Genomic DNA, 15,252 nt, shown 5'->3' with positions numbered 1-15,252 from the left:
CTGGTGGACTGGTGATTCCTTGGAAGTTCGTACCAAGAGACAGGCCGCTTTTGCAGTTCATGTGATTTGGCTATTTCCGCTCTTTCTGATCCGTCAGGATCTTTCACTCCGGTAAGGGTCAGCATTTCTAGTGAGCGGTGGTCCCAGTTTATTATTATTTTCACCTTTGCAGCAGTGTGCAATTACACAGATTTGATACATTGTTGGACTTTGTATTTTTTGTCACTTATTGGACTATTTTTTTTCCATATTTATGGTCTTTTCACATATGTTTATATGACCTGTGAAGGCATATTCAATCTTTAGCGCAACTCCACCTTTTGCCTATGATATTTATGTTTGTATAACATTTTTGAGTTTGCTGCTTCTTTTTTTTACTGTTATTGTATTTGGTAAGCGCACTATTTCACATTTCCATACACAGTTAGCATAACTAGTTAAATTTCACTCAAATTAGCCTCCTCTTACTTGGATTAAAAAAGAATCATCCTCTTGTAGCCCTAAACAGATTAATCACCTAATGTTGTTGCCTAATAAAAGTAGACCCCCAATCATGTGTTCATCCTTTCATTCACTTTGCATTTGAGGGTTGGCTTAAATAGTAACTTCACTTTTGTTCAGAAAAAAAAAAAACATTCCCCTCTGGGACATCTATGTGCAAACTTTGTTCCATATTCCTACAGTATCTCAAAAAAGTGAGTACACCCCTCACTTTTTTGTAAATATTTTATTATATCTCTTTTCATGTGACAACACCAGCCCAGTGATGTTGTCATGGAGTGGAAGAGGACTCCAGTGACAAACTGTAAAGATCGGGTGAACTCCATGCCAAGAGGGTTAAAGCAGTGCTGTAAATAATGGTGGCCACACAATAAATTGACACTTTGGGCCCAATTTGGCCATTTTCACTTAGGGGTGTACTCACTTTTGTTTTTTGTTGCCAGCGGTTTAGACATTAATGACTGTGTGTTGAGTTATTTTGGGGGGGCAGCAAATTTACACTGTTATACAAGCTGTACACTCACTACTTTACATTGTAGCAAAGTGTAATTTCTTCAGTGTTGTCACATGAAAAGATATAATAAAATCCAAAAATGTGAGGGGTGTACTCACTTTTGTGAGATACTGTACCCTTTGTTATTCTGGAGAAATGGCTATTTGTTTGCCTGTGTCCATATGCTCAGTGAATCTGTATGGGGGTGGTTTTGTAATGATCAATTAGCTGCTGCAACAGCAGCGCTTTAATGAGAAAAGCTGTCGGGTTTGTATCCATTTAGATGTGATTTCCCTTTGAAAGTACCTCACAAAAAATGCAATTTTTGTTGCAGGGAATGCTCAAAATAGGATTTGTATCTTAGTGCAGACTTCTGGGAAAATCGGTAAGACAATCACACAAGCAGGAAATTACATACCCGGGGGGGGGGGGGTTCTGTACACCATATGTGTACAGAACACATCCAGGTAGCCATATTGAATTGCATTTTACAGAAAATTACAGTGCTGCAGATTGAAAGGGAAAGGTAATTTTTTAATAAAATTCAACTACAATATGACTTGTGTCGCAGCTGTATACACTATATTATATATTTTTTATTTGTAAAAAAAATCCCCACAAAAGTAGCGTTGCCCTTTAAGTCCAACTTATAAATCTGTTCATAACGGTGGCACCCATTGTTAATAACTCAGCTTTCCCTCCAGGTCTCCCACCAGAAAGTTTTAATTGGCGGTCTTATAATAACAGATTTATACACTACCCAAGGTATCTTATCAAAACAAAGATTATCGTTATTCTCACATAACTCCTATTTTGGAAACCTTCATGAGATGAAATGATGTACCATGAATGACACCCATGGAATATTCCTGACAAAATTTGAAGGCATATTTCTCTGATATATAATATGCTTAATTGTATTTCTAATAAATGATCATATATGTTCAGATGAAAACAGAAATTGGAAGACCACCTTGCCCTTTCTGATTGGCATAATCTAGCTTTATTTACTTCTAAATCTTTAATTAACACTTCCACTACAGAAGCCAATTACAGCGTGTTATTGAGATGGTACAGTACATGGGTAAGATTAGCTTCTTACACTTCTAATGCTTCATCTAATTGTTTTAGAGTAGGGATGAGCTTCGAGTTAGAGTTAAACTCATGTTCGACTCGAACATTGCTTGTTCAGCGAACAGCGAGCAATTTGAGGTGTTCGCGGCAAATTCGAAAAGCCACGGAACACCCTGTAAAAGTCTATGGGAGAAATCTAAAGTGCTAATTTTAAAGGCTAATATGCAAGTTATTGTCCTAAAAAGTGTTTGGGGACCTGGGTCCTGCACTAGGGGACATGTATCAATGCAAAAAAAGTTTTAAAAACTGCAGTTTTTTCGGGAGCAGTAAATTTAATAATGCTTAAAGTGAAACAATAAAAGTGAATTATTCCTTTAAATTTCATACCTTGGGGGGGGGTGTATATTATGCCTGTGAAGTAGCGCTTGTTTCCTGTGCTTAGAACTGTCCCTGCACAAAGTGTAATTTCTGAAGGAAAAAAAGTCATTTAAAATGACTCGCGGCTATAATGAATTGTCGGCTCACGGCAATTCAGAGAAAAGCCATTCATAAAAATTTTTTTAAAAGCGTGGGGGTCCCCCCAAATTCAATTACCAGGCCCTTCAGGTCTGGTATGGATATTAAGGGGAAACCCAGCATCAAATAAAAAAAAAATGAAGTGGGGTTCCCCCAAATATCCATTCCAGACCCTACAGGTCTGGTGTGGATTTTAAGGGGAACTCCACCACAAATTTAAAAAAAATGGCGTGGCGTTCCCCCAAAAATCCACACCAGACCCCTTACCCGAGCACGCAACCTAGCAGGTCGCAGGAAAAGAGGGGGGGACGAGAGAGCGCCCTCCCTTCTGAACCGTACTAGGCCACATGTCCTCAACATTGGGAGGATTCTTTGGGGGTCCGTGACCCCTCAAAGCACCATGTCCCCATGTTAATGGGGACAAGGGCCTCATCCCCACAACCCTTGCCCGGTGGTTGTGGGGGTCTGCGGGCGGAGGGCTTATCGTAATCTGGAAGACCCCTTTAACAAAGGGGATCCCCAGATCACGGCCCCCCCTATGTGAATTGGTAATGGGGTACATTGAACCTCTACCATTTCACTAAGAAAGTGTAAAGAATTGTAAAAAAAAACACACACACCGTGAAGAAAGTCCTTTATTAAAAAAAAAAAATCCAGCGGTGGTAATCCACTCTCGGTCTCCGCTCCAACGCTGTCGGTATCCTGTGATAAAAAAACGGGAGTGGGGTGAGGCCAGGCTATGACTCTAAGTGAATGGACACAGGAAGCCGTGGCTCTGGTGCCCCCATAGCAAGCTTCTTATTGTGGGGGGAACTGAACTAGAGGGAGGGGCCAGGAGCACAGAAGAGGTACCCAAGAAGAGGAGGATCTGGGATGCTCTGTGCAAAACCACTACATAGAGCAGGTAAGTATGATATGTTTGTTATTTTTAACTAAAAAAAACTGAGAATTTTGTATCACTTTAAGTAAATCCCATTGGGGTTGATTTTTCTAAAGGCAAATCCACTCTGCACTACAAGTGCACTTGGAAGTGCAGTTGCTGTAAATCTGAGGGGAAGATCTGAAATGAGGGAAAGCTCTGCTGATTTTATCATGCAATCATGTGCAAGCTAAAATGTTGTTTTTTATTTTCCTTGCATGTCCCCCCCCCAGATCTACTGTGACTGTACTTCCAAGTGCACTGGTAGTGCACTTCCAGTGCAAAGTGGATTTGCATGTAGTAAATAACTCCCATTGTTTTCTAGAAGCGACCTGCTCCATTTTCTCTACAGTGTCTGTGCCAGATACAACATACAGAGCAGGGGAATTGGAGCTGCTTGGTACTAACATCGGATTGTTAGTACAGTGGCTCCGACCAGAGTTGTCCGTTTTTTTTTTTTGGTTCATTCTGCTGGGTTGAACAACAAAAAAAAAAACTCATGGTGTGTACAAGGCTTTAGTGTTTGTGTCAAGTAAGAGTCAAAGGTCATGGTCAGGGTCAAAGGTCAGTACATTTTGGGCAGTTTTTTTTTTTTTTATTAGTATTACTGTTAGTTAGCATCAGTGTGTTTTAGGTAGGATGAAAAAATAAAAAATAAAGGAAAAAAACATCTTCTAAAAGATGGTTGCTAAATCTAAAATGTCACAGCTTTCAGTTGTTGCATGGTGTGTACTAGGCTTTAGGTATTGTCCAATTACAGTAGACAGGAAAATGTACATTTAAGTTGTCTGAGGGTATATAGCCTAACTGCTGAATAGCCCCAAAACTATTCACGTTTCTATCCTCGTCAGCTGGCTGTTGTGTTATCTAAATCCCTGTAGTTGCAGGTCCGTCCTTCTCAACTCACTGCACAGCACAGGATCATATGAATGAGAGTTGCAGTTCTAACCCAGAGGTACATCTGAGAACCTTACAGAAACTGAGGGACCTTTGTTGTCTTTAGCAAGGTTAACAAAAATTCAATTAATCTTATTTCTTGTCTGGAACTGCTATCTGTAAAGTTACAACACATGGATTCAGAATAAAAGCTAAAACAAAAAACACAAAACTCATATTTTTCCCAAATAAACTTTATATCTTATATTTATATATATATATATATATTCATATATATAGATATTTTATATATTAAAATTACACATCTTTTTATATAAAAACAATGAGATTTCCATATAAGCATGGAGAAGGAAGAAAAGAAAAACACAATAAAAGAGAAAACGCAACATTAACACATGTCCATGTAGCAGAACACTGAGTTGGTTTAAAAGTTCACTCCTTGTGGGTTGAGGAAGCTCCCTCGAGGGCCAGTTCAGAGCCAAAGAGCTGATCTGAAAGCTCCTTGGGTCAGGAAATTCTTTATGAATGTTTTAGTCCAGGTAGATATATGTTGTGCAAGTAAGCCTTTTTCTTCAATAAGGATGTATCATCGTCTGTTAAAAAAAAAAAAAAAAAATGTTATACTACCTGACAGCCTAATGAAAACAATAAAAAAGGTAAAATATTTGTGACTTTTGACAGGAATATCAATATAATTTCTTTTTTAACCTAACCTCAAATTGACCTATCTCCCACTAACAATCCTTAACCTAATCTTGGAAATGAACCCTTAACATGATCCTAACCCTAAACACAGACCTCTACATTAGCTTGACCTAACACAAATGGAATGGCGACAAACTTTTACCCTTAAAAATCTCCATAGGCGATGTTAAACATTTTTTATAGGTTGCATGTTTTAAGTTACAGACGAGGTCTAGGGCTAGAATTGTTGCTCTTAACGATGATACCGCACTCTTTGAAGTGCCGACGTGAGCCAGTCCGGAAGTGGTTAAATTGACAGGACTAATCTGTGTACCACATGAGCACATACTGTATGTGTCTGTGGAAGCCAGAATTATTGTTGGTTGGTAGGGGATCAAATGCTTATTTTACTCACTGAACGGCAACTCATTTTCTTTTTTAACATTTGTATTGTGTGTTTTTTTTTGGGATGTTTGGTTGATATTCTGTCTCTATCATTTAAAACACACCTATGATAAAAATTATAGACCCTTCATTTCTTTGTAAATGAACAAACTGACAAAATCTGCATGGGATCAAATAATTATTTTCCCCACAGTATGTAAACAATCGTTTTCATTATATTTGGCAACATGCCTGACAGTTTTGTTGAGCAAATAATATTTTGTGAATATTTTTCTGGAGATCCTACTGTAGGCTGACAACCCTAAAGCTAGCCATACACTATTAGAATTTTTTTTTTCGATTTTCTATTCAATAGTGGGGTCAAATCAATGTTTGTTTTCAACTGTGGCGACTAGAAAACTAAAAGGAGCAGGATGGAAAAAAATTCTAAAGCGACCAACTTTCTAATAGTGTATGTGGTTTTCGTTGGGGAAAGTCCATTCATTCCAAAGTCGAATGTTAAAGGCAAAAAATGTTTTTTAAATTATCGAACAACAATTGCCACGTCTTCAAATGTACTGAGAATTTTTGTATGATTGTGTGGAAAACAACTACCGTATTTGCCGGTGTATAAGGCGACTGGGCGTATAAGACGACCCCCTAATTTTACTTTTTTTTTTCGATTTTTTGCCTGTACTCACTGTATAAGACGAACCCACTTCTGAGGCTTCCAACGCTTTATATTTTTATTCCTTATGGAGCCATATTCTTCTTCCTTCTTGCTGGAGCTGGAGCCAATCACGGGGAGCAATGTATTCTATTAATGAATACAAAGCCTGCTTGGATTGGCAGAGGCTGTAACATCATCAGCCCACGCCTCTCTGACTCTCAATGCCAATCCGAGCAAGCTACTGTATGTAGCCTACTCGGATTGGCAGAGGTTGTTACTCCAATCCGAGCAGGCTCTGTATTCATTTGAATACATCGCACATCGGGATTGGCTAAGCGGTATATACTGTATGTAGCCGAAGCTACATACAGTATTACTACACATCCAGCAGACATCCGAGCAGCTGACGCGGCGTATAAGACAACCCCTGCTTTTTGGCCAGTTTATTTAAGTGTAAAAGGTAGTCTTATACGCCAGCAAATACAGTAATGTTTGGACAGCTTAAAGTAGAATTTCAGCCTAAACCTAACTAGTCTTAACCCTCCTATTGTGTTAGGGTCAGAACCAACCCGTTTTCAGGTTTTGAATGTCTATAAGTATCACATAAATTTATTTATTGCATCAAGATTTTTTTACTTTGTCAGGAACCTCTATTTAAACAATGTAATAGAAAAAGAATCCTTTTCACTAAATTATAAAATACTGTGGTGAAAATTAAGACGTTCATGGTGTTAGGGTCAATTCTGACCCAGTTATAATATAGGATTATAGGACACTAATAAGTGCCAAAACTAAAATCATAAACACTCTCTCTGCTTAGTAACACTGACAGCCAATCACCTCTCAACCCTGTGAGCTGAATTTAGGGAGGGGCCTATCTCGTTGCCTGCTTGTCTGCTTCTCTAAATAAAGTAAAGAAACATAGGACCAAATTATAATATTCTATTGAGGTTCATTTTACCAATTTTTAAATTTGAAAATGAGAGGTATGCTATCAAAAGAAAGGTCTAAGGGGTCACACCAACAATATTAAAACCAATCTTTTCAAGGATAAAGAAGCCTAACAAGGTAACCAAGAGGTAAGAAACAAATTGGATGATAAATAATTGTTCAGAGGGTATTTTATGGCTGATTTAAGACACGGGTCAAAACCGACCCGTTAACATCATGGATGGTAACAGAAAGCTAACATAAGAGGAGGGTTCAACAAATCTGTGCTAACTAACCAGTGTAAAAAGAATGTATATTACCTAATTTCAGCCCGCTCCAGTCGAGTCATGTGATCCGCCTTCCGTGTCTATAGAAGCTGCAGGGAAGAGGAGGGAATGCTGACAGCGTCTGGGACATGGGAACCTATGGGTGATGTATCAGCTTCCCAGGCATTCCCAGAAGTTGTCGAGCACTCAATCTTCTCCCCTGCAGCCACAGGGGATCACGTGACCGGACCTGAGCCAGCTTAGAATAGGTAAGTATATAAATCTTTTTTACACAGCTTAGTCAGCATAGGTGTTAGTAGGGGGGGAAGGAGCATTTTTTAGACCAGTTAGGATAAGACTGGTGTTCTACTTTAAGTTTATGCCCTGCAACTGCCAGCACAAGTGTTGTCAACTTGATGTGTGCTCTGCTTCCAGGGCCGCCATCAGGGGGTACAGGCATTACACATTTAAGGGGCCCAGCTGGCCCCCCTCCCATTTTTTTTGCATTACACCTGCAAGGGGCCCGATGGTCCACAGGGGGTCCCTGCCTAAAGATGTGTAAGGGGTCCCAAAATTTGTGATGGCTGCCCTGTCTGCTTCAGTTGGCCAGTCTATCTGTGTGGTGCAGGCATAGACCTTGTAGGCAGTCATACAGCCAGCTGAAGGAGCACAGTGTTGTCAGCCTGCAACATGAAGTGCTGTTACTGGCAGAATCTCCACGTAAGAAACAGATACAAAAAAAATATTTGCTTAAAGCGGGAGTTCCCCCTCAAAAAAATTTTTACCCTTAGATTGATGCTCATTTTGTCTAGGGGAATCGGCTAGTTGTATTAAAATCGAAGCTGTACTTACCGTTGTAGAGAGCGATCTTCTCCGCCGCTTCCGGGTATGGTCTTCGGGACTGGGCGTTCCTATTTTGATTGACAGTCTTCCGACAGGCTTCCGACGGTCGCATCCATCGCGTCATGAGTAGCCGAAAGAAGCCAAACGTCAGCGCGGCTCTATACGGCGCCTGCGCACCGACGTTCGGCTACTTTCGGAAAATCGTGACGCGATAGATGCGACCATCGGAAGCCTGTCAATCAAGAAGGAACGCCCAGTGCCGAAGACCATACCCGGAAGCGGCGGAGAAGATCGCTCTCTACAACGGTAAGTACAGCTTCGATTTTAAAACAATTAGCTGATTCCCCTAGACAAAATGAGCATCAATCTAGGGCTGAAACAACTAATCGATTAATCTACAACTAATCGATTATGAAAATAGTTGTCAACTATTTTCATAATCGATTAATCGGCCAGTTGATTAGTTTGCCTGCATATAGTATGCATTATTTGTTTACATATCAGGAAATACAGTGCAGCACACATACAGCTCAGTACACCATCCATACATGTCACTAAGTGCCTGAGAATTTGTGAATGTGAAAGTGTGAGGAGTAATGCCTCATGGGACATGTAGTCCTGGGCAGAAAGTGAGTGGTTCTAAAGGCAGAAGTATTTTTACCTTGCTATACCGGGCGCTCTATACTATACTTTGCAGCTTGCTATTGAGGCACTCTGAAAGCAGGAGGAGTCAGAAGCATCGGTGAGGGACCCCAGAAGTGGAGGATCTGGGCTGCTCTGTGCAAAACCATTACACAGAGCAGGTGAGTATAACAAGTAAGTTTTAAAAAAAAATCACTTTAAAGACTCTGTGCAGGGAAGATCAGCATCTGAACCCAGAGAAAGTGGAGGTAATAAAAGGCATTACAATTACTGTAGTTGGTTATTTATATTTACCACTGCATATGGATATTTAAGAATAAATTGCCCTTTTTTTTTTTTTTCATATTAACTAAATTGTACACCACACTTTTTTTTAAGATTACCCGATTAGTCGATTAATCGAAACAATAATCGGCCAACTAATCGATTATGAAAATAATCAGTAGTTCCAGCCCTACATCAATCTAAGGGTAAAAAAAAATTTGAGGGGGAACTACCGCTTTAAGACCACTGTACACAGTAAGGCATGATACTGAAATATACATTTTGTGTTTACATACACTTTAACTAAAAATTTGAGGGGAGAGCAAATGTCATACTTTTGCTGAGAGCCACTGTATGATTCTAGAAGATGAGAACTAGCAGTCTCCAGGTTCCAGTCAAATGTCTCCAGCACTTTGTGGCACTCCATACGAGTCTTCAGTCCCAGGCAAAACAGTTGCTCAACCTGTAGTAAAAACAGAATGTAGTGTGATTTACAGATGAAATAACAAAAGAATCAATACCAAAACATTTTAGAAGGCCAGCAGCTCATAGAAACCAAAATATGTATCTTGTAAGGAAACAATGTTTTACAATAAAACAGAGCTTGAGTGTTTGAAACCACAATATCCCACCAAGAACACTTCATTATCACAGTACAAAACATTGGTTAGGCATGACAGTACAGCAATGCCACCACAAGGTGGAGCATTTACTCTATTACTATGTTTTCAGTTGTTCTGAGTGGATTAATGTTATAAAGAAGGCTGCCATCTAATGGCCAACTCTATATTTACACATATATACAAACATAAAACATGTTTAGAACACCAGGTGCTGTCAAATATGGACAAAAAAAACAAAGGGAGATCATACTTTAAGGTATTGGATAGCTTTTTGGACATTCCAGCCATGGTTTTGTAATGCTGTCTGGCACTCCTCTGTAGTAACCCCATGAACCATTTCCTGAACCTGAGAAAAGGAAACAATTCTCATGTTATCAATAAGATACACGATAAAGAGTTCAAATCAACAAATGAATCACATAAAATATTATATTTAATAAAGTACAAGGAGCTATGTCCTTCCCAAGAACAGTCTTGTCACATACTGCATTACCTCTTCATACTTTACAACTGGGCTTAAAGGAACACTAAAGGTTTGTTTTTTATTAGATCAATTGATTGCTGTAAGCTAGAGCATTTAAATATTACTTACCTCGTTTTTCATTTTGACCTCCAAAATACAGTAATCCAGGTTTGAAAATGCCATTTCCTGTCTCTTTTCTTCTTGCTTTCCACCAGCATCTGAGCCGTTTTGCATGGTGGAAAGCAGAATGTGCTCACCCCCTCCCTATGACTACAGCCCTGCGTGAAGATGCTCTCTTATCCCTCACAGGCATGGAGGCTAAGCCTAATGGGAACTGTAGGTCCTATTAGGCCATGATATAGCAAGAATGAATGCGCACCGCAAACCAGGAAGTCAGTGAGAATAATGATTCAGGAGTGCTGGAGGTAAATAAAAGAGCTCCATTTTAACAGGTATCAAACTAGTTATAATGCAAAACATTACTTTTTACTTTATCAGCTACTGTCAGACTTTAATTTAAGAGGACAATATTTTTGTCTTTACAACCCCTTTAAGCTTGAATAGCAATACTCAGTAATAAATCATAAGAATTACTTATGAGAGAATTATCACCTTGCTTGGATTTACTTGCTGTATCACCAGAAATCTGGCAGCTGCTAAAGTACCAGGTGCCTTACTTTAGATACAGTTTTCCAGCTTCTGAGTGTGCAATGTAAGATATCAGACAGCTAACATTGCAGCAAATATCAGAAATGGGTTGAGCGTTGCCTTCCTTACACAAGCGTCAGATGCAGACACATGCAAGTAAAGCTGAAAATAAATACATTTTTTAACTGATGAGACTAAACTATTATTCTGATTTTAAGACTGAATATTCAGATTCTTGTTTAGGTCCAATCAAGGGCTGGTTCTTGTTAAAAGATATTACCCTTGTATGGAAAACATTGAATTGTATGCCGTTTTTTACTGTGGATTGTGGATTTCTGCTGCTATCTGGTGCTCCATTAGAGAAATTTCTCCCTGCTTACTGACACACTGACAATGGTTTCACCAGACAGGAATGCATGGAAATCTACAATAACAGAAAAAAAAAAATTTGTTAGAGGAAGGTTAGTACTCTAATCAGCTCTGTATTTCTGTCTATATCACTGACAGACGTTAATTAACTCATCTTGTCTGTTGTAAAAGATTTTACTTTTAGACTTCATTCACATGGATGCTGAGCCCTGTACAGCTGTTTGTTTATCTTTTTTGAGTAGCGAGGAGCTCTGCGCAGGAAGCTCATGTAGGCGAGTGGCGAGACAAGGGCTGTATGGACTTATCCGCACAGCCAAGTCTGACAGGTACGCAGACAGTGTGGGGCCATGCACACATCCCTGCATGCCTGGACTGGGAAATCTGGATTTTGGACATATGATTTTTGCAGCACAGAGCGTATTGGTGGAGGAACCTCCTCTGTGAAGCTTCTTTACCATCTAGAGACACAGTGTTTGAATCGCTTATGTATCCACCTAAGTATGCAAGAGTGTAGTACCACTCATCTTGATGTACTCTCGCTTCTGTGTCCATCATATGCTTGATCACTGGTGAAGCCAATCTCATTTTAGAATAATCTAGTCACCCTTGTTCCTGGCTGTCGCCTTGCCCGCTTTGTCTGTGTCTCAGTGCCTACCCGGGGAGTTCCCTATATGTCAGACACAACTGCAAACTGTAGTTACCCCTGAAACTTTCCTTTATGATAAACGCGATGATCCTATGGTGACTTATCTCCACAAATTATTATCTCTACAGAACATAAATGTATATAGTATGAAGAACAATCAATAATGAATGTGTTACAGTAAGAGATACGTCACAGCTGGTACTTACCATTCTTTACAGGCTATGTTTTTATGACCTATAGGTTGCTATGTGATTTTGTTACGTAATTTGTAATAACAAATTTGTATATCATTTCAGATAAATGTATGTGTGTCCCGTTTTTTTTTTGTGCCAGTAAAGTCCTTTAATTTCTCTTCTTTTTTTTTTTGGTGTAAGTTTGGTATACATTGCGGATGTAGCATTACATTGGTCTTAAGCCAGCTATAGATGGATCAAATCTTGGCTTGAACCATCTATGGGCAGGTTCATTGTACCCTATTGACTTGGGTACAACAAGCTTGTTGGGTGTTTAGCATGTGATTATTGTGGACACTGGATAACTTTCACCTTCACTGAGTTGATTCTATTTCCAATTTTTTCATCTGGACTCTCTTGATACACAGTGGCTGCTCTATACTCCAAGTTCTTACGTGTGGGCTTTTGTATATATATTAAAAAAATAAAATAATAATTGGACTTTGTCTTCCACTTTTTGACACTATGTACATTATTCATGTGCAATTTATGATTTATGATTTCTTGGCTATTTTTCAGAGAATATGAGAGAATATGAATGATAACACAAAAACTTTTCTTTCACTCATGGTTAGTGTTTGGCTGAAGCTATGTATTATCAATCAATTGTGTTTACTCTTTTCAAATCATAATGCCAACAGAAACTACCCAAATGACTCTGATCAAAAGTTTACATACCCTGGTGATTTTGGCCTGATAACATGCAGACAAGTTGACACAAAGGGGTTTGAATGGCTATTAAAGGTAACCATCCTCACCTGTGATTTGTTTGCTTGTAATTAGTGTGTGTATATAAAAGGTCAATGAGTTTCTGGACTCCTGACAGACCCTTGCATCTTTCATCCAGTGCTGCACTGATGTTTCTGGATTCTGAGTCATTCTCTGAAAAATGGCCAAGAAATCATAAGTTCTGCCAGGGTATGTAACCTTATGAGCTCAACTATATTTGGTTGCACATTATGGCTCATATTTTAATCACATGTGATTATTGTTAGTGGCTATAGTCGCTAGCAGTAATCACTACCTTCTCCCGGCAGAGAGGGCTTCCAGAGCCCCCCGCAGGGAGGAGAACACAATGGCTCCACAGGAGGAATTTCCCCATGAAGACTGACAAGCTTTATGAAAGAAAATCATATAATCTATGGCCTGCTTTAGTGTTGCATACATGTCAAACTCGGCTGTCCAGGGGAGTATGTACAGCCGCTGCATCTCTATTGACTTATATGGACTGCCTGCATGCAGTTCCACTCTACTCTAAAAAGATAAACAAATAGCTTACCATACTGTACAGGGATCAAAAACTGTCTAAATAAAGAGTGATGGGATGAGAAATAAAAGGAAAACCTGACAAAGGGGCAGATCCACAGAGCAAGTACGCCGGCGTATCTACTGATACGCCGGCGTACTTTCAAATTTCCCGCGTCGTATCTTTAGTTTGAATCCTCAAACCAAGATACAACGGCATCTGGGTTCGATTCGACAGGCATACGGCATCGTACGCCTTCGGATCGCAGATGCAATACTTCGGCGTCCGCTGGGTGGAGTTTGCGTCGTTTTCCGCGTCGGGGATGCAAATGAGCTTTTTCCGACGATCCACGAATGTACGCGCGGCCGTCGCATTCTCTTACATCGTCTCTAGTCGGCTTTTTCTGGCGTATAGTTAAAGCTGCTATTTTGCGGCGTATAGATAGACTTGCCATGTTAAAGTATGGCCGTCGTTCCCGCGTCGAAATTTGAATTTTTTTTTTTGCGTAAGTCGTCCGTGAATAGGGATGGACGCAAGTCACGTCTAAGTTAAAAAAATGACGTCGTTGCGACGTCATTTCGCGCAAAGCACGGCGGGAAATTTCGGAATGACGCATGCGCAGTTCATTCGGTGTGGGGACGCGCTTCATTTAAATGAATCACGCCCCCTACCCGCCGATTAGAATTACGTGCCGAGAGATACACTACGCCGCCGTAACTTTCGGCGCGCAAGCTTTCAGGATTCGAACCAAAGCCGGAAAAGTTACGGTGGCGTAGCGTATCTCTGATACGTGGCGCAGGTGTAAAGGTATGTGATCTGGCCCAAAGATTCTAATCTTCCCCCAGTCTATCCAAAATTCAACAAAAATCATTTTGGCAGGAAAATACTTTAAACTTCCTGAATTCTATAATTTGTTACCATATATTTATAAAGGCATACTATATTGAATTCATTATTTAAAAAAGAATATGATGATTTGCAGATAGCAGTGTCAAGGATCTATTAAACCTTTCCTGATTAGAGCACCAAGGATAACAAGAGGTAGGCTAGTAAGCATTTAGAGATGAAACAATTTAACTGGCATCTTCAAATACCCTCCTAAATACAGAGATTCAAATTTCCTCACTTGCACTGAATATAATGGTATGTGCTTTTATACTGAACTGTTGTATCCAGTTTTCATAAACAATTCATGGCTTAAGACCAGGGGTGCCCAACCTTTTGAATAGTGAGGGCCATCGAAGCGACTTGGTAACCCGTTGCAGGCCAAAATAAGTGTAATGGGTGGATGACAGGTCTGTGTCCATGCTGCATATGCAGAACAGATACAGACACAGCCCACACTACTCTATGGGCCCTCCAATTCAATCTGAAGGATCTCCTTCTGTTTTGTTTTCTTAATAGCGTATTGGATTGAAGGTAAGTAGGGATAAATTGAGGGTCCGATTGGGTCCCAAGGCTGCTTTCATACTGATGCATCACATGCACCTATGGCTTTCCTGCAGGTTAGTTACACTTTCCAATTGACGTCTATTATATCCTGATGGTGTGGTGCACTTTCTGAAAGTGCACCAAACCCACAGGTAATAACAGAAGTCTATTGCCGCGTACACACGATCATTTTTTGACATGAAAAAAAAACGAAGTTTTTCCAACTTCATCATTAAAACGACGTTGCCCACACACAGTCGTTTTTTAAAAAATGCTCTAGCAAAGCGCGGTGATGTACAACACGTACAACGGCACTATAAAGGGGAAGTTCCATTCGTATGACATCACCCTTTGGGCTGCTTTATCTGAATTCCCGTTAGTAAAAGATGATTTGCGCTTTTCTGTCTGGTACAGCGTGATGAATGTGCTTACTCCATTACGAATGGTAGTTTTACCAGAACGAGCGCTCCCGTCTCATAATTTTCTTCTGAGCGGGTTTTTAACGTCGTT

At 39.9% G+C, this 15,252-nt stretch overlaps 1 protein-coding gene across 6 annotated transcripts in view; it reads right to left on the bottom strand.

Annotated features, from left to right (window-relative positions):
- Positions 1 to 4,675: 4,675 nt before the first annotated feature.
- TNK2 (tyrosine kinase non receptor 2) overlaps positions 4,676 to 15,252 on the bottom strand; it is a 241,147-nt gene continuing 230,570 nt past the window's right edge. For 3 of the 6 annotated variants that reach the window (XM_040349625.1, XM_040349624.1, XM_040349620.1), the window contains 3 exons: positions 9,957 to 10,052; positions 9,419 to 9,546; positions 4,676 to 4,996 (listed from right to left, as the gene is read on the bottom strand). In XM_040349625.1, the coding sequence (XP_040205559.1) occupies positions 4,987 to 4,996; positions 9,419 to 9,546; positions 9,957 to 10,052 (234 nt within the window). In that variant the 3' untranslated portion in view covers positions 4,676 to 4,986. The remainder of the gene's footprint in view (positions 4,997 to 9,418; positions 9,547 to 9,956; positions 10,053 to 15,252) is intronic. The other 3 variants (XM_040349622.1, XM_040349623.1, XM_040349621.1) reach the window with 2 other exon arrangements.

This window comes from Rana temporaria, chromosome 4 (assembly GCF_905171775.1).
Source record: "Rana temporaria chromosome 4, aRanTem1.1, whole genome shotgun sequence".
NCBI lineage: Eukaryota > Metazoa > Chordata > Amphibia > Anura > Ranidae > Rana > Rana temporaria.
Note: the sequence above shows the minus strand (reverse complement) of the source record. Positions and strands in the feature narration are given on the sequence as shown.